At 45.4% G+C, this 25,517-nt stretch overlaps 1 protein-coding gene across 18 annotated transcripts in view; it reads right to left on the bottom strand.

Moving 5' to 3' along the window:
• The window catches only part of BCAS3 (BCAS3 microtubule associated cell migration factor), a 535,871-nt gene that overhangs the window by 484,516 nt on the left and 25,838 nt on the right, over window positions 1-25,517 (bottom strand). For all 18 annotated transcript variants that reach the window (XR_008311725.1, XR_008311724.1, XR_008311723.1 and 15 more), the window contains 2 exons: window positions 14,919-15,000; window positions 713-785 (listed from right to left, as the gene is read on the bottom strand). Coding sequence is in view for 15 of the 18 variants with exons in the window: in XM_053274524.1 (XP_053130499.1) it covers window positions 713-785; window positions 14,919-15,000 (155 nt within the window). In the remaining 3 variants the exon portion in view is untranslated. The remainder of the gene's footprint in view (window positions 1-712; window positions 786-14,918; window positions 15,001-25,517) is intronic.

Below are 25,517 nucleotides of genomic sequence, written 5' to 3'. Positions count from 1 at the left end.
TTTAAATCTGTACAGCTGCAAATGGTACCTCTTGCATTTCAGAGTCTTTCGGTCCCCAGTTAGCTCCCTGCCCTCTTTTCCCTATTTGGTCCAGAGCCCACTTCATCAGATGTATGAAGTGGGCCCTCTTTCCCCCTCTATCACCCATGCACACACTCTGCACTGGCCAGCTGAGGATCACTTCAAGAACAACCCTTCACACATCAGATGAAGGGGGCTATAGACCAGGAAGGCATATCCTAGGGTATATATTAGAGTATAGCTCAGGTTGCCCTTCTTTCAGTCCCTGGTCTCAGAGAGGTCTGTAGTACTAGGTCCCGTGGAAGGGCTCTCTCTGTTCCTGTGGAAGGGCTCTCTCTGTTGCTGCCCCTTCACTTTGGAATTCTCTTCCCCTGCCAGATTCGGTCTGCCTCCTCCCTTTCAGCTTTTAAGATCTTATTGAAGGTGTTTCTTTTCCACCAAGCATTTGCCCTTTATAGCAGTATATTAAATCTCTAGATAGATAGATCGATCGATCGATAGATAGATAGATAGATAGATAGATAGATAGATAGATAGATAGATAGATAGATAAAATTTGTTAGCCTTCAACATGTCACAGGACTCTCTCTTGTTTTCAGGTGAAGCCCGGTCATCTTTAAAACTCCTCAAGTCTCCTTATTTTATTTTTTTTGTCGCAACTGACTAGCTCAGCTATCCCTTATCATCTTACCCAGAAGATCCGAGGCTTTTGCAAACAGCAAGGAGTGGTCTCTTCTCAGCAAAGTTATCGCACTTCTGGGGACCTGAACAGAGCAGAACAGAAATCCAGGATTACTTCATTTTTATTTCACTTTTGAGTGTGAAGCTAAAATTAAGAAGTCAAAACCCAGCAGCATTCACCCCAGCTTGGACAGTTCATGTGTGTTTGCTGCCCATCTATTCCAGAGTGCTGGTCTAGGACTGCAGAGACTCAGGTTCAAATCTCTGTTCAGCCATGAAACTCCCTGGGTGACTGAGTCAATCACTTCTCTCTCAGCCTAACTTACCTCAGAGTTGTGAGGATAAACATAACCATGAACACCTCTCTGGGCTCTTTGGAGGAAGAACAGGATATAAATGTAATAAAATATTTCTCAAACAAAACAAATAGCTTGTAAACCTGAAAGATATTATAATGTTACAGAACTAGTCAATACACTGTCTGGTTTTGACCTACAATGCCATGAATGCCTCAAGGTCTGATGAACCAAAACTATATTCACATGAGTGGTTACTTCAGTTTAACCAACTCATTCTCAAATGTTAGCTGCCAGCCAGTGTGGACAATACGGAGCTACACAGACCAAGGATCTGACTCTGTAGAAAGCAGCTTCATGTACAGAATATTCAGGGACAGGATGGAATTCCAACCACAAATATTGTTTTCAACAAAGAATTCACAAAGGTCTGAACATTTAGGATACTTAGAAGTTAGAAGTTAGAAGTTAGGGTTAGAAGTAAACACAAAAGCTGAATTTAGACCTTCTCCTTCATGCGCAGAGGGAACGTATGGAAGAGGGAGTAGGATCCTGCTCAAAGATCATCTACACACATACAGAAAAGGTATGGAAGAACTTTTTGAGACCTTTGGCTGGGTTGGCAAAGACCAGGAGGTGAGACCAGCAACATAATCTCACTCTATGATTGGCACGGGTGGTCTGAAAAAGGCAGACTGCTCTTCTTCCAAGGAACCCAGAGCAGTATACATGATTTTTATCCTCACAGCAACTCTGTGAGGTAGGTTCTGTTGAGAGAAAAGTGGCTGGCCCAGTGAGTTTCAGGGCTGAATGGAGATTTTAACTCGAGTCTCCCCAGTCCTGACACTCTAGGCTGACACTCTAACTAGTACTCCATGCTATCTCTCAATGCAGTGTTCTGCTTCCTATTCAAAAATTACTATCTGCTCTCTGAGAAAATAGAACCAGCCACCACACTCTACAGAAGGTGAAGAAGTGGGTATTTATAACAACTGGCTTTGCTTCTCATGAGAATCCAGGGACTGTTGAAAAGTCATACCCATTATGGATTAATTTACAGTTTAACCATGTACTTCTAAATGCATTAATTTGAATAATCTGCAGAGGAGGGGGGAACGTTTCTCTCACACACACACCAATTTTTCACTCAATAGTCCCACGAGAAGATGAAAGAGCAGGGGTACAATTTTCAGCACAGAAAAGGGTTTTAACCATTGTTGATGGAACTCCTCCTTCCAATTAGGTCTTGGTTTATTCAATGTTTAATGACTCACAGACAATTTAAACCATCAAGGACAACTTCCACAAGCTACATTTGCATTATAGGAACCCAACTGCTGATAAACATTGAGAGGCCTTTCAAAATACCTGGCAAGCAAAACTCCCCCTTCACCCACGCCCGCCTGCCCTGGAGTCTGACAGGCAAGCTCAAGTCTTCTCTAACTGCAGACACATAAAAGACAATTGCATCAAATATCGTGGATAGCAAAACAAGAATCATTTTATAGTACAAGCTCTTCTAGAAAGCCAACACTGGCTAAAACAGTTTTATGTTGCAAGACTGTATTATAAACTAGGGATCTTGACAGTGTTGTAAAAACAAAAGCCTGTTGAAATCGCCAGCCTGGTGAAGTGCCCCTGTAAATTAAAAGTCTAATGAACACTGGCAAAGGGATTGAAAATAAGGCAGTTAGTATCATACTGCCTTTATATAAATCTAGGATGCAACTGTTTTTGGACTATGTGCAAGTGACTAAAGAGGATATCTCAGAGCTGGGGGAAGTACAGAAAAGGAGCAAATGAAATAACCACTAAAAATCTGGCCACCTAGAAAATCCCGAAGTAAGGCAGGCATGACGGAGGACACTGCAGCCAAGAGTCAGTGAAGGGGAAATGAGGTTGGACCCTGACCCATCATCCCCTCCAGTCAAGTCAGAGATAAAAGCCAAGAGAGGATGAACTAAACTATTATATTACTGAAACTATTCATTCGTTTTGGGGAAACAGAGGGGGATGCAAAACCAGGTTTTTTTCCACGGGTCTCCTGCCAAGTGGCAGCAGAGGTTGTGGTTACCATCTCTCTCTCACACACACATGCACACGCACACACACACCCCACAGGAACTCTCCTACATATAGCCGTCTTCTTGACACACTAGATTTCTATGTAGAAATAGAGAAGGTAGAGGAGCATGCCATCTCTACTATGAAGAGACCCAATCCAGGAACATCAGCCCACAGAGTGAGCTGTTTGTCTAAAAAACTGTCTTTAAGAACCCCACACCCTTTTCAGTGCAGTTTCCCTCAACCTCTCAAGAGCACTAGGCAAGATGGCTGGATCTTCTACATTCTGTAGCAGCAGTGGAGGTCCCAAACCAGATCAGGCTGCAACACTGTGAGAGCAGTTCTCTTTTCACCCCACTACCTCACACACACACACCACACAACACCACAACACCACTGCTATTTGCCGCCGTCCCCCCAACTAGGTCAAGACAACCAACCCACATGTTATCTATGCTCCCGAGCACAAGCTTCCTTAAAAGGAGCGCCGAGAACCACAAGCCACAACACTTCTTTTTGATAGCAATTAGTTCAGTTTTGCTTACTGCAGCTAAGAGCCCTCACAGAGAGAGACACAAGCAGCATAAGCATCCACAATTCAATTGCATGGCAGGGCAAATTTCACACATCTGTGTCTGTCCATGACAATCAATGCTATGCTGTTCAAGCAAGGTGGCCTTTGACCTTGGGAGTAGCCCACAAGAAAAGAGCAAATGTCTGTGCAAGATATTTTTATCAAATAAAATAAGTTTAAGTGCAAATTTCTTCTCCCTCCTCCAAAGGTTTTAGCTCAGGGAAAGGTCAGCAGCCAGGGAAGGGTCCTTATGAGTGCATTACATTCAGCATCTGCATGGGCTTCCTATGGTCTTGTGGAGAGAGCTGGTCTGGTAGTAACAAGCATGACTTGTCCCCTTAGATAAGCAGGGTCTGCCCTGGTTGCATATGAATGGGAGACTAGAAGTGTGAGCACTGTAAGATCTTCCCCTCAGGGGATGGGGCTCCTCTGGGAAGGGCAGAAGGTTCCAAGTTCCCTCCTTGGCATCTCCAAGATAGGGCTGAGAGAGACTCCTGCCTGCAGCCCTGGAGAAGCCGCTGCCAGTCTTTGTAGACAATACTGAGCTAGATGGAACAACGGTCTGACTCAGTAAATGGCAGCTTCCTATGTCTTCCAGACTCACTCAAGGTGTCAGTAATAACTTGGAAGATAAAGCAGCCTGACTCTGACCTATGAACCAGCTTCTGCTGCTATACTTCACCCACAACCTTTCAGATTGACTGGGAACTCTGTCTTCAGTATTGCATGTGTGCCAAGTGTCAGCATAAAGAATGGAAAGACAGGCCCTGGGCAGGGCCGGCGCGTCCATTAAGGCGAACTAGGCAGTTGCCTAGAGCGCCAAAATGGAGGGGGCGCTGGCGCCAAAAAGTCCCCCCGCCAGGACAAAGCCTCCTTCCCACGCTCCGAAATGCTCGTTGCCCCTTCAGCGGCGCGCGCCCTCCCCCATACCCCTGGGCCCTCTGCACGTGCTCAGAGGCGCCCCTTCGCTCCGAAGGAGCCTTGCCCTCAGGATCTGGATCCGGGCACAAGAAGAGGCTGGCTGGGCCTCCCGTCCCGTCAGCCCAGCGCTGGGCGGGGGTGTGTCCCGTCGGGCAGGACGGGGAGGGCGCCACCTCTCCGCCTTGAAAAGCCCCTCCCTGGCCCCGCCGCTGCCAGAGCAGCTGCCGCGCGATGAAGCCGGGCCCGAGGAGCAGGGGGGCGCGCGGCGGCGGCGGCAGGAGGCGCCTGGGACAGCCCTGCCAAGAGCGCCCCGTGGCGCAGTGAGCGGCAAGCCGAGGTGAGCGGGCTGGGAGGAGGCTGCTTGGCGAGAAGAGGGCGCGCCGGGGGAGCCCCATCGCGGAGCCCCCGGCCGCGTCGACCCACCGTGGTCCGCTCCCGGTCCAGGAGGCGGATCCGCCACCGCGCGCTCTAAACTTCTTGGCGTCGGGGAGTCGTTCTGACTTCCCAGCGTGTGCAGAGGGCCTTCCCCGGCTCGGCTCGGCTCGGCTCCACTGCAGGCAGGCAGCCCTGCGCAGATAATAATAATTTTTAATTATTTTTAAAGCAGATAATAACCAAGCACTTCTGATATGAGAGCTGTGTTGCACTAGAAAAGCTTTAAAGAAAAATTAATAATATGGTACTAAAATCAGTCCACTTGGATATAATTCATGACCTTTATTTAGTGTTTGATGATAGTCATTGATTGATGACTCTCTCCCTCACTTCCTATCATCTATCTATCTCTTTCCTTCCTTCCTTCCTTCTCTCTCTCTCTCACTCGCTCTCCCTTACTCCTTCACTTCTTGTCTAGCTATCTGTCTATGTATCTATCTCTTTCCTTCCCCCTTCCTTCCTTCCTTCCTTCCTTTCTCTCTCTCTCTCACTCACTCTCCCTCACTCCTTCTCTCTCTTTCCTTCCCTCTGCCTTTCTTTCTTTCTCTCTCTCTCTCCCTCACTTCCTATCTATCTATCTATCTATCTATCTATCTATCTATCTATCTATCTATCTCTTTCCTTCCTTCCCTCTTTCCTTCTTTCCTTCCTTCTCTCTCTCTCTCAAGCACTCGCTCTCCCTTACTTGTCGTCTATTTATCTGTCTATGTATCTATCTCTTTCCTTCCCCCTTCCTTCCTTCCTTCCTTCCTGGCTATAAATGTTTGCTTTAAGTGAAATGCAATTTGATGTTTCTGTACCTGACTTGGCTGCTGGCTTGTTGGAACACTGAGAAGGGGGTACAGAGGCTTATTGGAAAGTTGGTAGCCCTGGTGTGGTTTCTTGTGCTATCAAGTTGGTTTTGACTCCTGGTAACCACAGAACCCTGTGGTTTTCTTTGGTAGAATACAGGAGCGGTTTACCATTGCCTCCTTCCACGTAGTATGAAATGTTGCCTTTCAGCATCTTCCTATATCACTGCTGCCCGATATAGGTGTTTCCATTCGAACCAGCAACCTTTTGCTCCCTAGGCAAGTTACTTCCCTGCTGTGCCATTAGGTGTGGCTTGTATTCCTTGTCAATCTAGGAGTAGGCAGTTGTGGTGTGTGTGTGTAGGATCTTGATTATGGAAGTTGGCTGAGTGTCAGGATGGGACAGGTGTCTTGTGTGTGTGCTGCAGTAGTATTTAGGAACATAGGAAGCTGCCATATACTGAGTCAGACCATTGGTCTATCTAGCTCAGTATTGTCTACCCAGTCTGGCAGCGGCTTCTCCAAGGTTGCAGGCAGGAGTCTCTTGCAGCCCTATCTTGGAGATGCTGCCATGGAGGGAACTTTGGACCTAGATGCTCTTCCCAGAGTGGCTCCATCTCCTGAGGGGAATATCTTCCAATGCTCACACTTCTAGTCTCCCATTCAAATGCAAACCAGGGTGGACCCTGCTTAGCTAAGGGGACCAGTCATGCTTGCTACCACAAGACCAGCTCTCCTCCTCCACAACATAGGAGTATATACTGCATGTTGGCATCTGATGTAGGAATCTGCTTATGGTGGGCAAACATGTGTTATGTATGCACAGTATGTTGGGGGTGTGGCGGGGGGGGGGGGCGCCAGAAGGTGATCTCGCCTAGGGCGCAAAAAACCCTAGCACCGGCCCTGGCCCTGGGGACCAATACGGAGAGGAAGTTTAGGGCCAAGCTAGATTATATGAAATGTTCCAATTCAGCTCAGCATAGTCTCTCTCCGGCGCCGGCGTGTGTGTTGGGAGGGGCGTTAGATTGCAAGCCCTTTTGGGACAGCAAAATGTCCCTCAGAGCTTTTGCTGTGTGAACTGCTATGAGAATTTTTTGTGGGAAAGCAGTAAATATTTTAATATTCATAACATCCATAGTATCATCAAAATAACCTCAAGAGCAACAAAACAATTTATTTCAGAAGGTCCAAAACAAAGCAGCTAAAGTTTTGATGGGGGGCTAGTTTTGGGGAGCACACAGCTCTGTTTCCTGGCTTACAGCTAATTTATGGGTCCAATTTAACATGCTGGTCATCATCTTTGAAGCGGTAAGTGACTTGGGGCCAGGAGCCTACTGAAAGGACTGCCATCTCTCCTAGGAGCCAGCCCATCCCGTGAGATCTCTGCAGTGGGCACTTCTGCACCTACCACCAATATCTGAGCTACTGCTTGACAGAATACAGGAAATAACCTTTTCTGCTGCTGCATCTAGGCTCTGGGACTTCTTGCCTAGACAGGCTCGTCTTTCCCACATTAAGATCATTTTTCTCTGCGGTGGGACGATTTCCCTCTTGCCATGGGGCTTTCCTTCTGGTGCTCTTTGGATTCTGTTTTTGCATTTGGATGTGGTGATGGACACCAGCTTGAGTGGCTTTTTCAAGGAACTTAGACAGATTCATGGAGAACAGTGGCTACTAATATTGATGGCTGTAGGCTAGCACCAGGTTCAGAGGCAGGATGCCTCTGAATACCGGTTGCAGGGGAGCAAAGGCAGGAGCGAGGGCATGCCCGTAGCTCTTGCCTGTGGTCTTCCCAGAAGAATCTGGCGGGCCACTGTGGGAGACAGGATGCTGGACTAGATGGGCCTTGGGCCTGATCCAGCAGGGCTGTTATGCTTATCATCATCTACGGCAGTGTTTCTCAATGCTTTTGGAGTCATGGACCAGTACGTTCTTTGTGCACAGTTTCCTCGACCAGCAGTTAGTAAAGGGGTTGCCCTCCACCCCCAGGCACCTCCCAAAGCCATTTTGAGCTGGTGGGGACCGCTGCGAGCTCTCCAGAGCTCATTTCTAGGCAAGAAGCCCTCACTGCTGGGATTACATTAATTCTGAGGAAGCGAAATGAACGTTATCCCAGCAGCAAGGGCTGCCTGCCTAGAAAGGAGCTCTGGAGAGCTCCTGGTGGTGGCGGCCCCCACTGGATCAAAATTGTTTGTGGGAGAACCATAACTATGTGGCATAATTTGAATTTCTAGAGAGGAAAGCTATCAGCAAACCTGAGTTAAATTGATTTAGGACAGAAACTCTATATCACTCTATATCAACTGGCCAGTAGCATTTAAACACTAGAAAGCCATGGTCTACTCCAACAACTGATTTCCACAAAGGTATGTTTTATTACCACTTTAAAGCAATTCATTAGGATAAAGGCCTTCTGTGTACGTGGAATCAAATGAGTAGCTGACCAGGCCATGAAACTGCAGACAGCAGCACGTGTTGGTCTCTGCAGTACTTAACCGAGGTGGCACACCCCCCCCCTTCCCCACAAGCAGTCTGGGTGGGAGATTGAAGGATTTAAATCCTTCAAAGTTACAGTGGATTACAGGTTTTTTAATATATAAAACCGTGTTCATTTCACATGCGCAGCACACGGATCTGACACACACCTGCTCTGTACAGTGTGTTTAACAGAATGCCAAATGGCAATTTAAAGGGATTTTTCTTTATTTAAAAAAAAAGGAAAAAAGGAAAAGCCCTACAGTGCGACAAATCCATCAAATCAAGAAGTATAGAAATCCCATTGCAAAGGCCTTTTTCTTAAACTCCTTTTATTTTAAACCCTTTTAATTCTGTCATAACACTATAGCATTTAACCTTCTCCCCACTCCCCTCCAAAAGCTGAAAATCCTGATAAACCGCACAATTAAAGTAATGAAAACCATCTCCCCTGCCAATGAGACGCCACCTCCTCCACAATTCCGTTTAGTGAAATCATTTTTGTTTGTTTTGCTTTAAAGTGTGTGTGTCATTGTTCAGCCTTTCTGAAATGGACACAAACATAATGAAAGTTCCCATTATGCAGCATGAGTGTCACAGGTTTCATCAGATCACTGAAGCAAGAGAGCGGGGATGGAGGGAGGGGTGGGTTTTAAAAAGCAAAAATAGACAGTCACAAGGTACAGTACCAAGTTTTAATGAAATATTTCAAGAACAGCCATTTCTGCTCCAGATTGCAAGTCCTCAATATTTATTCAAAGATCACTCTTTGAACAAGCAGAGCCAACAGGCACAACATTCTAATGTAGTTCCAAGTTGAGCAACCAAGATCATATTTTGTAACAGCTGTTACATTTATTGTTTGCTACCCCGAGCTTTCTGTAGACGAGTGGGATTTTCTTCCACAGAAAGCTCAGGGCAGCAAACTAGAATATTCCACCTCATTTATCCTTGTAACAACCATATGGGGTAGGCTGGGCTGAGAGCATGCGGTCAGCTTCGCAGCCGAGTGGGGGATCTGAACCTGGGTATCCCCAGCCCTGTTCCAACACTCTCACAACACCACCACACTGGCTCTCACAAGGAAAGAAGAGTCAGTGCAGGAGAAAGCCAACTCAGTCACAAAAGGGCTTCAAACATGGATTGGACTAAAACGTTTCCCCATACTTTAGTTATACAGGTAGGTATGAGAGTGCTTGAATATTTAAGGTGAGGTGTAAAAACTGCATCCTACCCTTATAAGCCCTGATAATTCTATTAGTCATAAGAATCTTCGAAGCCATATGTCTAATCCACCCAGAATTTGGCACAGAGCAACTAGGGGCAGCCATTGACAGTGCCAAAGAAGACAAGGATGTTCCTTCATAGCAACATAGGAAGCTGTCTTATACCGAGTCAGACCATTGGTCCATCTAGCACACTATTATCTACATCGACTGGCAGCAGCTTCTCCAAGATTGCAGACAGAAGTCTCTCTCAATCCTATCTTGGAGATGCCAGGGAGGGAAGTTGGAACCTTCTGCATGCAAGCAGGCAGGCGCTCTTCCCAGAGTGGCCTCATCCTCTCAGGGGAATATTTCTATTTAATTTAATTTAATTTAATTTAATTATTTATTTAGAATATTTCTATTCTGCCCAAAACTTGCGTCTCTGGATGGTTTAGAATTAAAATAATTTAAAACATTAAATCAATTAACAATTAAAATCATTTAAAAGATTAAAAACATTTTAAACCCAGTATTAAAATTATTTAAAACTAGAAACCTAATTAAAGGCCTGGGTGAATCAATGTGTCTTCAGTGTCTTTTAAAAAGTTGCTAGAGATGGGGAGGCTCTTATTTCAACAGGGAACGCATTCCAAAGTCCAGGGGCTGCAACGGAGAAGGCCTGTTCCCGAGTAGCCACCAGATGAGTTGGCGGTAGCCGCCGGCAAACTTCTCCAGATGATCTTAGCAGGCGAAGGGGCTCATGGCAAAGAAGACGTTCTCTTAAATACCCAGGGCCTAAGCTGTTTAGGGCTTTATAGGTAATGACCAGCACCTTGCATTTTACATGGAAACTTATCAGTAGCCAGTGCAATTCCTTCCAGACAGGAGTAATATGGACTCTCCTAGATGACTCTGAGACCAACCTGGCTGCCGTGTTCTAAACCAACTGCAGTTTCCGGACCACATACAAAGGCAGTCCCACATAGAGCACATCACAGTAATCCAGCCTAGAGGTTACCTGCCTATGTACCACCGTTTTGAGGTCGTTCATCTCAAGAAACAGACGCAGCTGGCATATCAGCCAAAGCTGATAAAAAGCACCTCTGGCCACCGCCTCAACCTGGGACACCAGGGAGAGGTTCGGATCCAGAAGCACCCCCCCGGCAGTACACCTGTTCCTTCCGGGGGAACGTGACCCCATCCAGAGCCAGCAGATCAAAATTGTCTCGTGAGTTTCGACACTGCACAATAAGTACCTCCATTTTATCTGGATTCAGCCTCAGTTTGTTATCCCTCATCCAGCCCATTACTGCCTCCAGGCAGGCGTTAAGGAGGTTATGCCTTCTCCTGATGATGTTGACATGCAGACGTAGATTTAGGTGTCATCAGCATATTGATAATACCCTGCACCAAAACCCCATACGAAAGTTCAGATTTTGAGGAACAACATTCTCCAAGAGACACGATCTGGAATCTGCCAGTGAGGTAGGAGTAGAACCACTGCAGAGTGGTGCCTCCCACCTGCAATCACCTCAGACATTCCAGAAGGATACTATGGTCAACAGTATTGAAAGCCGCCCAGAGATCCAAAAGGACCAACAGAGTCACACTCCCTCTGTCAATTCCCAATTGGAGATCATCCATCAGGCCAACCAAGGCAGTCTCCACCCCATAGCCCGCCCGAAAGCCAGTTTGAAATGGGTCTAGATAATCAGTTTCCTCCAAGACTGCCTGGAGCTGGGACGGCACCACCTTCTCAATCACCTTGCCCAACAATGGAAGGTTGGAGACAGGCCTGTAATTATTTAACTCTGAGGGATCCAAGGCAGGCTTCTTCAGAAGCGGTCTAATGATTGCCTCTTCAAGACAAGGAGGCATCCTGCCTTCCCTCAGAGAGTCTCCCATTCAAAGCAACCCTGGTAGACCCTGCTTAGCAAAGGGATCAATCTCACACATAGTGTCTGCTTTGCAAAACCAGCACATTATACGAGTCTATACAAAATCATTACTGCTTGCATGGCACATAAGTCTCATTTGCAATTTCCATGCTTTAACTTATTTAATTAACATATTTTTATTTATTTTTATTTAACATATTTTTATACCACCCAAAACTTACGGCTCTGGGCAGTTTACTTGCAGCTTCTATGCTTTTTTAGAGCACGAGTGAAAATTGTATGCACCTGCACCTTTACCTTAAACCAAAGGGGTTGGAGATATTTGAATATAGAGATCTAAGAAAGTTTCAACACACAGGCTGATTATGTTCTATAATTTCTCTTCAAGGTCTACATCTGTCAGCTTTCACTGTACCCAGAAATATGTCACTTAAGTACTAGTGTTTAATAAGCCAAGACCTACCTAGCTCCGTCATAGGCTGTCTTAAAACTGCTGCTGCTGCTGGGTCACCTACTATGTTTTGCACAGAGTGTACGCCAAGGAATTACTTTTGTATTAAGAGACTGGAAACCACAACACCACCCAAGATGCTTGACCACATACAAGCATTAAACATCTGCCTTCCTTTATACAGTAACCTAAATAATTATTATTGCTTTATTTAACACAGTAAAACATGCTAAGTCAGCCCTTGAGGTTGCCTTTATTTAAAAATAAAAAAAGAAGCAAGAGCAAAGTCAAAGATGTGAGCAAGACAAAACTTTGTATGACAGAGAATGAAATCCAAGGCCGTGCATACTGAGAGCATGGGGGAAATCTGGAGAGGAAACATAGGGTCAAGAAGTCTCATAGAAACATAGGAAGCTGCCTTACTCCAAGTCAGGCCATTGGCTCGACTTCACTCATCATTGTCTGCACTGGCTGGCAGCAGCACTCCAAGGCTACAGGCGAGAGTCTCTCCCAGCCCTACCTTGGGATGCCAGCCGGAGACCTTCTGTATGTAAGCACGCAGATGCTCTTCCACTGAGCTATGGCCCCATCCCCTAAAGGGAGTATCTTACAGCGCTCACATGTAGTCTCCCATCCATATGCAAACCAAGGCAGACCCTGCTTAGCAAAGGGGACAATTCATGCTCACTACCACAAGACCAGCTCACAAACTAGTAGTGGCTCTCGAAGGTTAAAGGGAGGAATCTCTCACAGCCCTACCTAGAGGTGATGCCAGGGCCTGAACCGGAGACCTTCTGCATGCAAAGCAGATGCTCTGCCACTCAACTACAGTCCCATCATCTCCCCTGGGCAAGGAATAGGCAGGAAATCATCTGCCCCGATGCCTGGAACTTTCTCCCAGACCACCCCCGATCACCTCTCCTACTTCACAAAATCCTTCCTCAAAATCCACCTTTTTTACAAAGACTTTAGCACAAACCCTTAGTTGCCATACGGTGGTACAATTATGCCCAGGTACAGGCAACAACTTCCACCTGCATCATTCTCCCCTTTCTCTTTTCACCACCCCATGCCGAGTTTTAAGATTCTAGGCTCCTCGGGGCAGGGACTTATTCTCTTGTACTGTGTAAAGTGCCATGCACGTTGAGGGCAATACATACATATGCAATACAAACATATTAGGCCCCCCCAGAGACATATTTGGGGCGGGGGTCACAGGCAGCTGCCGAGGGAAAAGAGGATGGCTGAAAACAGCCCCTTCCCACCTTGTGTTGCCCATACAGAACTCTAAGTTTGGGCAGAGACATTGTTGTCGGAAAAGAGTATTCTGAAGCATCAGGGGGCACAACTTCAGTTCTCCAGCTGCCACTGGACTACAACAAGCGAGGGAGGAAGCCATCCAGGCAGTTAGCAAGCCGCTTTCTAGTCAGGACACCTGGGTCGGGTGGAAGATGGGCACTGGCTGCTCCAATGACAGCCATGTCCCCGACGTCAACATGCTGGTGTTGGGGGGCACGCCTGGTGGTACTCTTGCTGTTGCCTGCGGCAGCACTGACACTCATGTTCATAACACACTTGGAAACACAAACCAACTCTTAACTATGATCAGCACAAGTCACGGTTTGCCATGATGTCTGAACGGAGCCAACCTGGATAGGGTTCCCTGAAGGCAGAGAGTCTGGAAAGCCATGGGACTCGGCGAAAGCCCTCAAGAGGCTTGGTCCTGCCTTCTCATCGGGGGGACACACGCACAGACACGTGGACAGGCACTGCAACAAGAAGCTTCTCCATCAGATACAGCAATGGCATCTCTCCCAAAGGGAGGGCATGAAATAACTCTTCCCAACAGAGCTGCTTTATGCTTGTAAGAGCAAGATGCAGCAAATGGCTCGACATCAAAGGATTACAGTGCTTTAGCAACATAGCTGACAAACTATTAATCTATGATGTTGAAACAGCCACTGAGTTAAAAGCCTCAGCTTTTCCTTTCACACCTGGGAGCAAGCCGCTTATCTTGGGCTGCAATCTCTTTCGAGGAACACGCCAAGTCCAGCAGCCCCCATGTCCAAAAATCCTCTTTTTTTATAGATTCCCAGTAAAAGGAGTGTTTCAGCATTGCTGATGGCTATCTGCATCTCCTTTACAAAATCTCTTTCATTCCTCTCCCAATCCTGGTTCATGAGCTGGCTATCCAAGCTCTTCACTTACAGAGTTACTTTCATCCAATTCCAGATACTGGTCAATAAAGCACCCGGTTGCTTTTAATCAAGGATTTACTTTCTACTGAGCTATGTAAAGAGAAACCAAAATATATCTTCTTTTTTTAAAAAAGTAAGTTAATTTACTTTAATGTGAACTAATTTGAAATGTTTTCTCATCCAGTGGGTAGGAAGACTGAATACAAACCATTTCAAGAACTGAGACAGTCACACAGTAGACCTTACAAGTGGCAACTGATTCACTAGCCTTGCCATAAGGGCTAGAAATTTGGTTTTGTATGGCAGCAGAGATTCTCAGAACACTGAATTCTGCATCCAGTTGCAAACTGGAATTTAAGTACCTCCTCCATCATAAACCCTGCCACCTACGGAGATCATCAAGAGAGGTCTGATTGCAGTTGTCGCAAGCTCCTTGTTGTGACTCAGAACAAGGCCTTCTCTATAGCCAGGACTTTGGAATGAACTCCCTGTCAGAATAAGAACATCCCCATCTCTGGCTGCCTTCAACACCCCCATCTCTGGCTGCTCTTAAGACACCTGTTTTTTCAGGACTTTTGTTTTTAAAAAATTATATTGTTTTTAACAGTTTTAATTACTATAATTGTTGGTTTTAATTATTTTATTTTACTGTATGTAAACCACCTGGAGATATTTTATATTGGGGGGTTTATAAATCTAACAAATAAATTAAGTCTACAGTCATGAAACACAATTCTGTAGTCACAGGACCCAAACACGGCCATCACAGTCAATTCATAAACCATATGAATTTCTGAAGGCAAACACAAATTGCTCCCATGGCTGTAATGGAATAAAAAGGCTCTAGGATAGTTAGTAGACAATGAAGAGGGGAGGAAGAGTAACACACAGAATTCTGTACTTACTAATCTGCGGCGACGGTAAGACGCGGGCAGCTCGGACAGGGCCATGTCGGACAGAGTACAGTTCTTGAGCCTCACCGCTGATCTGCAGGACAACATAAGGAAGCACACAACTTAGCAAAAACATGGTCTTCCCCTATAAGAGTGCACCAGAAAACCTGGTCCTTGAATCCATTGCTACACAATCTCAAAGGAGACACAAGCCGTCACAGAACCAGAGAGGGTAAGAAGAGGGGGCATTCTAGGCATGTGGCAAAAGGAAGAATTAAATTGCAGTTTGTGCATACATAGCTTATGCTCTGCCATTGAGCTTTGGGCCTTTCCTCCTCTAACTACTGCAGAAGCCATCTGCGACATCTCTTTCTCTCTCACACTCATATACACTCTCACTCACACTCTTCTGGAAAAAGTGGCTCAATCAGGTATCCCAGATGGATTTATATCAGTGTTCAAACACATATGCATAAGAGAGAGATGTTTACATGTTTCCTGCACATAAGCACTGGTGCAGGGGTGGCAGCCTCTGGCACTCGAGCGATTGCTGACTTACAACAGCTGGCAGATCAATCAGTGGTGGCTGGGGATGATGGAAGTTGTAGTTCAACCATAGCTGGAGTGCCACAAAGGTTACCCACCCTGTGCGTAATACTGGTGTTGATTGACATTTTTAGAACCACCCTTCAATGTCAAGAAATGTTTCTGCATCAGCTTATAAGTGCCTATGGACAAAGCACAACCAATGTGCCGTGCCACTTATACAGATGAACAAAAAGAGTTGTCCTATTACCCATCAAAATATTTTATTATTTTATTATTTATTTATTATTTATTTCTTCAATTTCTATACCGCCCTTACAAGATAGCTCAGGGCGGTTCACAAATATACAGGCCACCTTGCAGCCAGAGCTTTGGCTGGTGGTTCCAAACTAGTCTTTGAATTTCAGTCTATTCCCTTCACTTCTTCAGCTCCTTCCTGTGTGCATCTCTGCTTCTTCTCTTTTCCACTTTCCTTTTTCCTCTCCAGTTCCTCCTCTTGGCCTTCTCATCAGTTCATTCCTCATTCCTGGTTTCCTCCCATTTGCACAGGAGTTTGGAGAAGGTAAGAGATTGCAAAATCTCTCCTGCTGCTTCTCACTTTCTCCAAATCACAAGGCAAATGAGAGCTCCAGAAGAGACACCTCTGTGCTGGAATGCCCTGCTCAGAGGGTATTTCCCCAACATACAGATTTAGGGATCCCTGATCTTGTTAAATTTGTCCATTAATGGACTCCTAGAAGAGATCAGTGGAGGACTAATCAAGAGAGTTTTCCGAGACTTTCCGTAAACAGCTCATCACAATGCATTTTCATAACTGTTTGGTAATGGAGCTGATACAGAATGTCAAACTTCTGGGGAAATGGCAAACAGTCTGAAGCAGCTGCTAAATTGCTGAGAACGTAAAACAGATGTAATGAGGTTAAACTTTTAAAAAGCTCCAAGCTGACATAAAGAGAACCCTGGAAAGGTGAAACAAGAAATTTACAATGTCAGAAATGCACGCAAGCCAAAACAAAATGCTTATGAAGCCACAAATATTAAATCATAAGTCCATCCTATCAGACACAAAGGTTGCTGAAACCTAGACTAAATTAAAGCAAATATGTTTCATTACCTGTTTTAGAGCAAACGTTTAAGAATGACGCTTTCCTCTTTACAACACACACATGTTTTTAAAAAATATTTTGCCTGAAGTTCATTTGTCTCACACAAAAAAGCAAGTGGCCTCGGGGTGTCCCAAAGTCATCACCAGCCAGAAAAAAATCAGGTTTTGAAGGACACAGTATTATATTGAGGCTTATATTAAATATACACCCCATAGGTCACAAGAAGAACCTCAGTGCAATTTCATTTTATTTATAAACACTGTTAAAATCATTACCAAGCAGTCACAATGCTAGGAAACTCCCCCTAATTCCAAAGAGATATGCATCCAATAATAGTGATAAATCTTCCAGTCCAGAACGATCGCCACAGTCAATCCAAACTGCTTTTGAATTTGCATCCTGGAAGCATGGCTCCGTGGAAAGACATGTAATATGCCATGGGCCAATTCTCGGCATCTGCAATTAAAAGATGCCACGTTGCAGCCGACTTGAGACCTTGGGAACCAGTGACAATCGGAGGAGATCAATGCTGTTTAGGAAAGCTTCATCAACTCAGAAGCAGAGCAAATTATAAGGCGAGGGGCCAAAGGGCAATTTTAAGGGTATCAGGCATGTTACCACCTTTGATTGATTTATTGCTGAATTTATATACTGCCTTTCATTAAAAACAATCTCAAGGCAGTCTTTTCCAGTGACTGTAGCAATAAGCGGATTTTGAAGTTGATAGTCTATATACAGACCAATCTCCTACTCCAAGGCCACACTTTAAACAAAACCCTTAAGTATTATTGTGTCCAAAACATGCAAAACACATCAGTAATGGAATCAGAAATGATGTCCAAAAATTCTGATTCTGTTACTGACGTATTTTGCATGTTGCACTCCATCCTACTGAGGAGAATGACCTTTCAGATAAGAGAGAACATATCAGTCTATAACATAAGGGTTTTGTAGAAATGTGGTCTTATAGTAGGAAATGTTCTCTTGTCAGTGGATATGCATTTGAGCCAACTTGAGAATTGACTTAGCTACAATCATTGGCCAAGTGGCAACATGCCGGATTCCGTTACCCATGGAATTGCCTTGTAGTTCAGGGACAGGGCACATGCTTTGCATGCAGAAGATCCAAGATTCAATCTCTGCCAAAAGCATCTCTGACAGAAGGACTGGAGGCAAGATGGAGACCTTGGAGAGCTGCTCCCACCTGCAGACCACACTGGACTAGATGGACCAATGCTCTGACACGTACGAAGCGGCTTCCTACGTCCGAGCAGGAAGGCGGTGGACAAAATGGCCGCCACGTCCCCAGTCACCAACTCTGCCAGCTCTTCAGCAACTCCCAAATGGAGCAAAACATATAAATGTCATAAGAGGAGTTGAAAGGGAAATGAGAGCATGTTAAATTGTTCAAAAAGCACCTGTGGAAAAACCTGTTCACAGCTACCATTCTGGACATGTTCCCACTAAGCAGCGAGCCCCCTGTGGCAACTCTCAGGCTTTTATATGTTCCCTGCCCATCACCTTCATATTCCAGAAAGCTGGGGATGTTTGGGAACAGGTTTCAGGAATGGAATATGAGGCTTAAGAGCATCCTCAGGTGCTCCTTTCCACCAAAGGGCAAACTGACAGCCAGGACTGCAGGCGGGGGACCTGGAAACTGCTGCTAAATCGGGAGTGAAGTCACAGATTCATGGGCTTTGAAAGCGCTGAGAAGATGCAGAGCTCTTACACTGGGAACACGCGCAGCAAATCTAAGTGCAGCCCTGAAGCCTGCCCACAACCAGCTCCCATCTGTGACAAGACACAAGATGGAGGAAAGAAGTGTTATGCCTTCTGCCCCTTGCACATTTGCAACTGGTACTTTAAGAAGGGAAAAAAGAAAAGGCGTGCAGTGGGGCGGGGGGTGGGGGGAGACTTCAAGGATAAATTCGGATCCTTGTCTTAATTCCTGATGACAGTCTTTGTTGTCCGGGAGCATACCACTGCAAATCCATAACAAGCCAAACAAAAGGAATATTATTTCCCTTACTGTGTGAACAAGTATTTTCCAACCATGGAAAATAGCTTTCATATGGGGAGGGGTTTTGGGATTGTTGTTTTTTTAGGATGAGGAAGAGAGAGAGAGAGAGAGAGAGAGAGAGAGAGAGAGAGAGAGAGAGAGAGAGAGAGAGAGAGAGAGAACTGTACACCAAACCAGAAGAGGAGAAATAGAATTTTAAAAACTAGGAAACTCAAGAAGCGGCACAGAAATCTACAAATTACATTCTGTTTGCATGGAAGAGGATGTGGCAGGGGGGTAATACGGACCCTGCCAATGTATAAATCGTCAATAGGAAGGTGGCATCACTGCCACTTTTTAAAAGGGCGGGATATGGAGATCTGTAGCCTTGAGGATAGAAGTGATCCAAAGTTATTTTGCTGCTCAAAGCAGAAGATCCAAGTGGCTCAAACACACTGTTCATGGTGGTAAAAATATATGATTAAATAACTGGCCATTTCCTACCCTTAACAGTACCCCAAAATCTACAGCCCTGGCTCTGTCCAAGGCATCTACTTGGGGCCCAACCCAGGAGCTGCATCCCACGCTCCAACAGGGCCTGTTTCAACATCACAGCTTCAACACAAAAGATACTGAAAAACACTTCCTGGCAATGGTGCTCCACGTGGCGGCCGTAACGTTTAACTTTCTTCGTGGCCTTCTGTCACAAAGGCACCACACCCAACCTCTAATCGGCAACTACCACAAGTCCCCAAAGTCATGCAATACCTTTTGCGGGGACCAGCTGAAATGTCAGTAGAGAGCAAGCTTTCGAGCTTTTCCAGAACTCTTCTTCACAATACATTTTCAGTAAAACAAAATAGGGGGGAGTGGGATGGGGGGAGAGAGAAAGAAAGATGTTACCAGGCACAATAGAAAATCTCTGCAGTCTGCAGAGTGCAACAGTCCCAAAATGAAGTACACAAGGGATCAGCATAATACTCACTGTACTCCCCTTCAAGTCTGCTGCAGACTCCAGAGTTTGGGGCTATTCCATCATACCCTGAAACATCTTTTCTTTGCATGCCCTCCTTCTCCATTTTCATTTTTGTTTTACTGAAAATCTAGCTGAAGATGAGTTCCAGAGAGCTTGAAGGTTGCTTTACTACTTTGTGATATGTTAAATGTGAAGTGTGTCATTCGTTTTCCATCTTTCAATCCTTTTTTAGAAACTCTAGGCTTGTGGTGTGGTGTGGTGTGAAAGTTCAAGCTTTCCCCCATAAACTATCATTCCCCTGAAAATCACTACAGTAGCCACTATTTATGCTAGTGTTTTAATTTTATTTTTTTTAATCAGATTTGTTTTTATATTTTTTGGCTCAGTATTTTAATGTGTCTTTTTTATAATCTTGTTTTTAAATTTCATTGTGAGCCGCCTTGGGGTTTTCTTAATGAAAGGTGGGGTATAGATTTAATAAATGAATGAATGAATGAATTTGTACCCACACCCAGGGAAAGTAGTCAGGAAAACAGCCCAGTGGAAAAGACTACACACTCTTCCTGCCATGCTGTGGCCCTCATCCAGCCTGGGGACCATCTCAGTTATTTATTATTTTAAATGTAGAAGACGAAACTGTAATGACACAATTTTTCATCAGATCTAGTTTCACCCCAAGTAGATCTTTATAAAAGATCTTATGCTATTTTTGCTTTTTGTTGTGTGTTTTTTCTAATGGACCCAATTGTAAGTTGTTTCCAAGGCACCAGAAAAATTGGAAGACCAAAACCATAAGGGATAAGTTGTTCTAGTAAGAACAAATCAGCCTATTTTTGTTTCATTGTCTCTACAAACTGGACTAAATTTGGTTCAAATCGTGGTCCACAAGTTAGATCTCTCGCACCTCAAATGTTCATGCGTCCGCCATCTTCAATCAGGGTGGATGACATCACAAACTACACCACTGAGATGTCCCTGTGTGTCACTCACTACAATTGTACCTAATTTGGTTCAGATCGGTTAGACAGTCCACAAGCTAGCCCTTGTGCCTCAAACATTCACGTGTCCGTCATCTTGGACTGGGGTAGATTACATCATCACAATCTATGCCGTTGAGGTGTCCCTATGTGTCCCTACAACTGTACCTGATTTGGTTCATATTGGTCCAGGCATTGGGAAATTGATAGAGGGGGACACATGGAATGCTGCGTGATCTCATAAGCTTACTGGAAAGTAAGCTAAAAACCAGTCTTTCATGCAAGGGTAAAAGGAGTGAGGTTTGGAATTACCACTAAACTAAAGCAACAGTCCACAACAAGGCAACCTCAAGTCTTTGAAAACCTAACCTAGACATGATACTCTAATACACTGCTGTATTCCACATAACTAATGCTGTCTTCCTTTATAAACTTCCTGTTCTATTTTCCCAGAACACAGTCTATTTAAAAATTTACACATCCACGACATGCAGGGTTTCCAAGGTTTTGGAACTGCACTGTAGCAAGACCTAACGTAACCTATCCAACTGGGACTGGGCCATGGCTGGGTGGAGTGGGGACAGGGAAGATGCTTTAATTTTCCAAATCAAAGCAGAGATCCTCATTATTTCGACAGCCAGAGTTTTAAAGGCGCCACCAAAAATTGTAGGAGTCTCCGTGAAGCCTTGAAATTTGGCAACCCTAATAATCCGAGTTGACAAACGGCAATTGTTTCCTTTTTCCGCGTGCCTGATGAGACTCTAAGTCAGCTCCAAATTTTAATATTCTTTGATTTACTAGTGCAAGACAATAGCGGGCCATTTGTTTTCTTAGAAAGCTAAGGCTTTCTCCGGACATGTAGAGAAGAATGAAGCCTTTGACTAAGCACATGAACAGTTCAATTTCAGAGGCCTGGTGCAAACGTAACAGCAGGGCAGTGGGATTGTGCACTTCCACCCACCAGCCCCTCTCAAGAGTGAACCCCCTCTCCCTTAAAGGATACACAGACACCAACATTAACAGCTGTTAAAGAGAAGCAGGCTCATCACGTCACTGGGATTCTTAGAGAGCTAGCATAACATAAGGGATAGAACAAAGCTATGCAGCAGGCATTGCCCGGATCAAATCTCACTTCTGCAATTTCCTTAGGATATGGCCTTAAGCAAGCCTCTCTCTCTCCATAGGCCGGCCTTACAGGGTGGTTGTAAGGAAGATTGAGAAAGTGCACCCTGAATTCCTCCAAATTCTCAAATATGACACATAAACAGTCTGTATTAATATCCTTAATTAGGTTAAATTCCTGGTTTAGCAGGGAATCTTGTTCAAATTAATTAATGTCAATGTCTTCCTTTACTGTGCTTAAGGTGTGGAGGAGTTCCCAGTGCCCAGTGCTACAAGACCTAATTCTTTATACATGCTGCCATACACAGAATATTGGTGAACACATAGTTTTTAATTTTGTAAAATTAGAATGAGGGGGCTGATGGAATTTTAGGGAGGGGAACCACATTTGACTGTTTTCTTGGCCAGCCCTAACTCTCATTTGTGAACTGCGTGAAATGTTAACAGTGCCAAGCAACTAACATCTGGCCATCTGCAGCGGAGAGGTTTACCATCTTGCAAGGCCTTTGGAGAACAAGACAGACACAGAGTTACCCTTAAGACTTGCAAGTCGCAGGTATGTTCCTGCATAATAACAACATCTCTTCACCATGTTTCCACCCTATTCTGCAAAGAATAAAATTGGGGGTGGGGGGACTCTGCCCCGCTTTATGCTGAGCACATGCCAGTGCCCCCAGTTAGGAACACAGGAAGGTGCCTTATACCGAGTCAGACCTTTGGTCCATCTAGCTCAGGATTGTCTACACTGACTGGCAGCAGCTTTTCCAAGGTTGCAGGCAGGAGTCTCTCCCAGCCCTACCTAGAGATGCTGCCAGGAACTGAACCTGGGACCTTCTGCATGCAGATGCTCTTCCACTCAACTAGGATACCATCACCTAAGGGGAACACATTATAGTGCTCACATGTAGTCACCCATCCAAATGCAAACCAGGGCAAACCCTGCTTAGCAAAGGGGGTGATTCATGCTCACTCCCACAAGACCAGCTCTTCTTGGTTGGGGTCCAGGTGCCAATGCAAAAGGCACCCTCTCTGCCCTTCCACCAGATTCAGCCGCCCAAAAGCCACTCCCACACGCACTACGGCCTGAGCACAGACTGGCCGTGGTATGAAAGCATCATGTTGCTGTCTTGGTGAGAATATTCTATCGCTCTCTCTCAATCCCAGATCCCAATTTCAGGGTCACCCTATGACACTGATCAGCAGTAGGCTCAGAGCAGACAGAGGAAGGTCCTCCTTTCGACAACCAGTGATCAACTTCTGGAATTCACATTCAAGATGTGGAAACGGCCACCAGCTTAGATGGCTCTGAAGGAGCATTAGACACATTAACTGAGGGCTGGTCTATTAATGGCCATTAGCCATGACAGCTAAATTCATAGCAAAGTATTATTATTACATCGGGTTTAAATGCCAGATGCTGGCGACTACCACTAAATGGAAGATGTGGGCGAGCTGGAAGCAGAGATACACAGATATCTGCTGAGGAATAGGCATTGCTCAATTGACCAAGTAAGATTCCTAACATTTAGTCTGCCCAATCCAGAGACTTCATCCTGCCTGCCAATCATATCAAATCAAATCACTAGTTCAAATCAACTCAGTATTGTCCAAACTGACTGACAGTGACTTTCCAGCATTTCAAATGCTCATTTCCCAGTTCTATTTACGAGAGCTGGCCTTGCTAAGCAAGACTGATGAAATGTTTCGGCCTTCTGCATTTTGTTTCAAGCTTGAAACAAAAACACAAAATCAGTTTTGTGCACAGCCCTACTAGGTAGGGCTGGGAGAGACTCCTGCCTGAAATCTTGGAGAGCTATTGCCAGTCAGTGTAGGCAGTACTGAGCTAGATGGACCAAGGGTCGGACTCAGTATAAGGCAGCTTCCTGTGTTCCTACCTTTTCTCTTGGAAGACCCAAAGCAGGTCACCAAAGATGCATTAAAAACAGCCAAATCCAACAAACTAAACACAGAGACAACGCAACAGAGTACATTGGTCTTATCCAGAGGTGCTCTAAAGGGTGTTCCTGGTATTGCACAGGCAATCTAGACTTTGGCCTGAGTCCTCCCACATCAGCATCCCGCACAACTCCCCAGCTCACTTCTTGAGAGCTCTCCTACAGGCAGCAAGATTTCCCATTCAGCTGAGATTAAAAGCAGAAACCCTTCGGTAATAACGTGCATGAGTTTAACCATTTCATGACCTCTTCTGTACAGTACAATAATGGCGTTGTGTTTTTTTTAAGGGGGGGCGGAAAACTCAGCAAGCATGCATTTCTAACAAATAAGATATGGCTTTCTTGAAGAGTAACTGGGAAACTTCTTTTAAGCAGGAGCCAGCCCCAAATGTTTTCCTGTTACAACGCCGTCTTCCACACATGAGGCAGGAGCAGTAAAGGTAAAGTGTGCCGTCGAGTCAGTGTCGACTCCTGGCGCCCACAGAGCCCTGTGGATTTCTTTTGGTAGAATATGGGAGGGGTTGACCATTGCCCCCTCCCACGCATTATGAGATGATGCCTTTCACCATCTTCCTATATTGCTGCTGCCAGATAGAGTACCAGCAGGGATTTGGACCGGCAACCTTCTGCTTGTTAGTCAAGCATTTCCCCACTGACATGAGACGGGAAAAGTAGAAGGGGCTACTAAAGAAACAACCACCCCAAATTCTAACTACAGTAAGATCCCACATTACACAACACGCAAGTCACACGCTGCACTACTGGTCTGATTTCCTCTCACAAACACGCACTCCCCCGGCCTCCCAAAATTAGATGGCTTTTAACTTTCCCGCCCAAGCTTTGGGGCGGCGGGAGAAGAGGTAGTTGAAGTAATCAGCTTCCTCTTCTTGTGCATCACAGATTAACACGCTACACTTCAAAACTTCCCTGAGCTGTTGCTGCCGTCCAACAGTTCCCGCAGCCCTTTGAAGCAAATCTAAATGGGAGATTCCATTTGCAAGTAACAGGTCTGTAGTCAAAAGATCTTACTAAGAGGGGATTTAATGCAAAACCACTCAGACTGGAGAGCGACGCACCATCGGAGGGGAAGGGCTGAGAAGTGTTTCCACGACCATGTAACACCATTATGGAGGGTGTCGGCTTAGGAGCTGTCATAAAAACTTCATAATCACTCAGACACAAACCAGGTTGCCTGGAGCACATTAGTTTATTAAGTGCTGAATAGGTGTCCAGCTGAACCAAGAATGAAAGCACAACGCGAGAGATAGAAGTGAGCTGGAGCTCTGCGCTGCATATTGAAGGGCTGAGCCAGGGGACTTTTCAAAAGAGGGAAAAGCTTCTAAATTTAGAAACCTACGAAGGAGGCAGCCTCAGACAATGGATATATATATGTGCATAACCACACACGATAGGCAGAGGTGTCCTGAGGGGTGGCCCATGGGGCACGGACCCCCAACCAATTGCCCAGAGCCCCAAATCTCATCAGCCACCTCCCTGACCTCTTCCAGAAAAGAAGCACAGCAGTGGAGGCACCGGCACAGAGCAGGAGGGGGAGCTCCTAGCCTCACCCAGCTCTCTGCTGCTTCCACCTTCATCAGTGTTATATTCTATTCGGGACTTTTAAAAACTTGCATCGTTACCGAGAGGGATGATTTGGTTTAATTATGAAAAGTGGGGCTGTGGGCACAGGCCGCCCCCCCCCCTTTAAGCACCTAGCAACACCCCTGCGCTACAGATATACTTATTTTTATTCGGCAATGTAAAAGAGATTCCCTCAAGTGAGAAACCCTGGAATCCACGGGGCTAGCAGCTTTGACCTGGATGCCAGCTCATGACACACACAAAACCTGCAGCCTTATTGCCAGCTGCCCTCCTTTTTGCTCAAACCTCTCCGCAACTTTGCTGCCCCCACCCTGGTTACGGCTACCAA

Source organism: Hemicordylus capensis, chromosome 12 (genome assembly GCF_027244095.1).
Source record: "Hemicordylus capensis ecotype Gifberg chromosome 12, rHemCap1.1.pri, whole genome shotgun sequence".
Taxonomy (NCBI): Eukaryota; Metazoa; Chordata; class Lepidosauria; order Squamata; family Cordylidae; genus Hemicordylus; species Hemicordylus capensis.
This window is presented reverse-complemented; position numbering and strand designations above follow the sequence as displayed.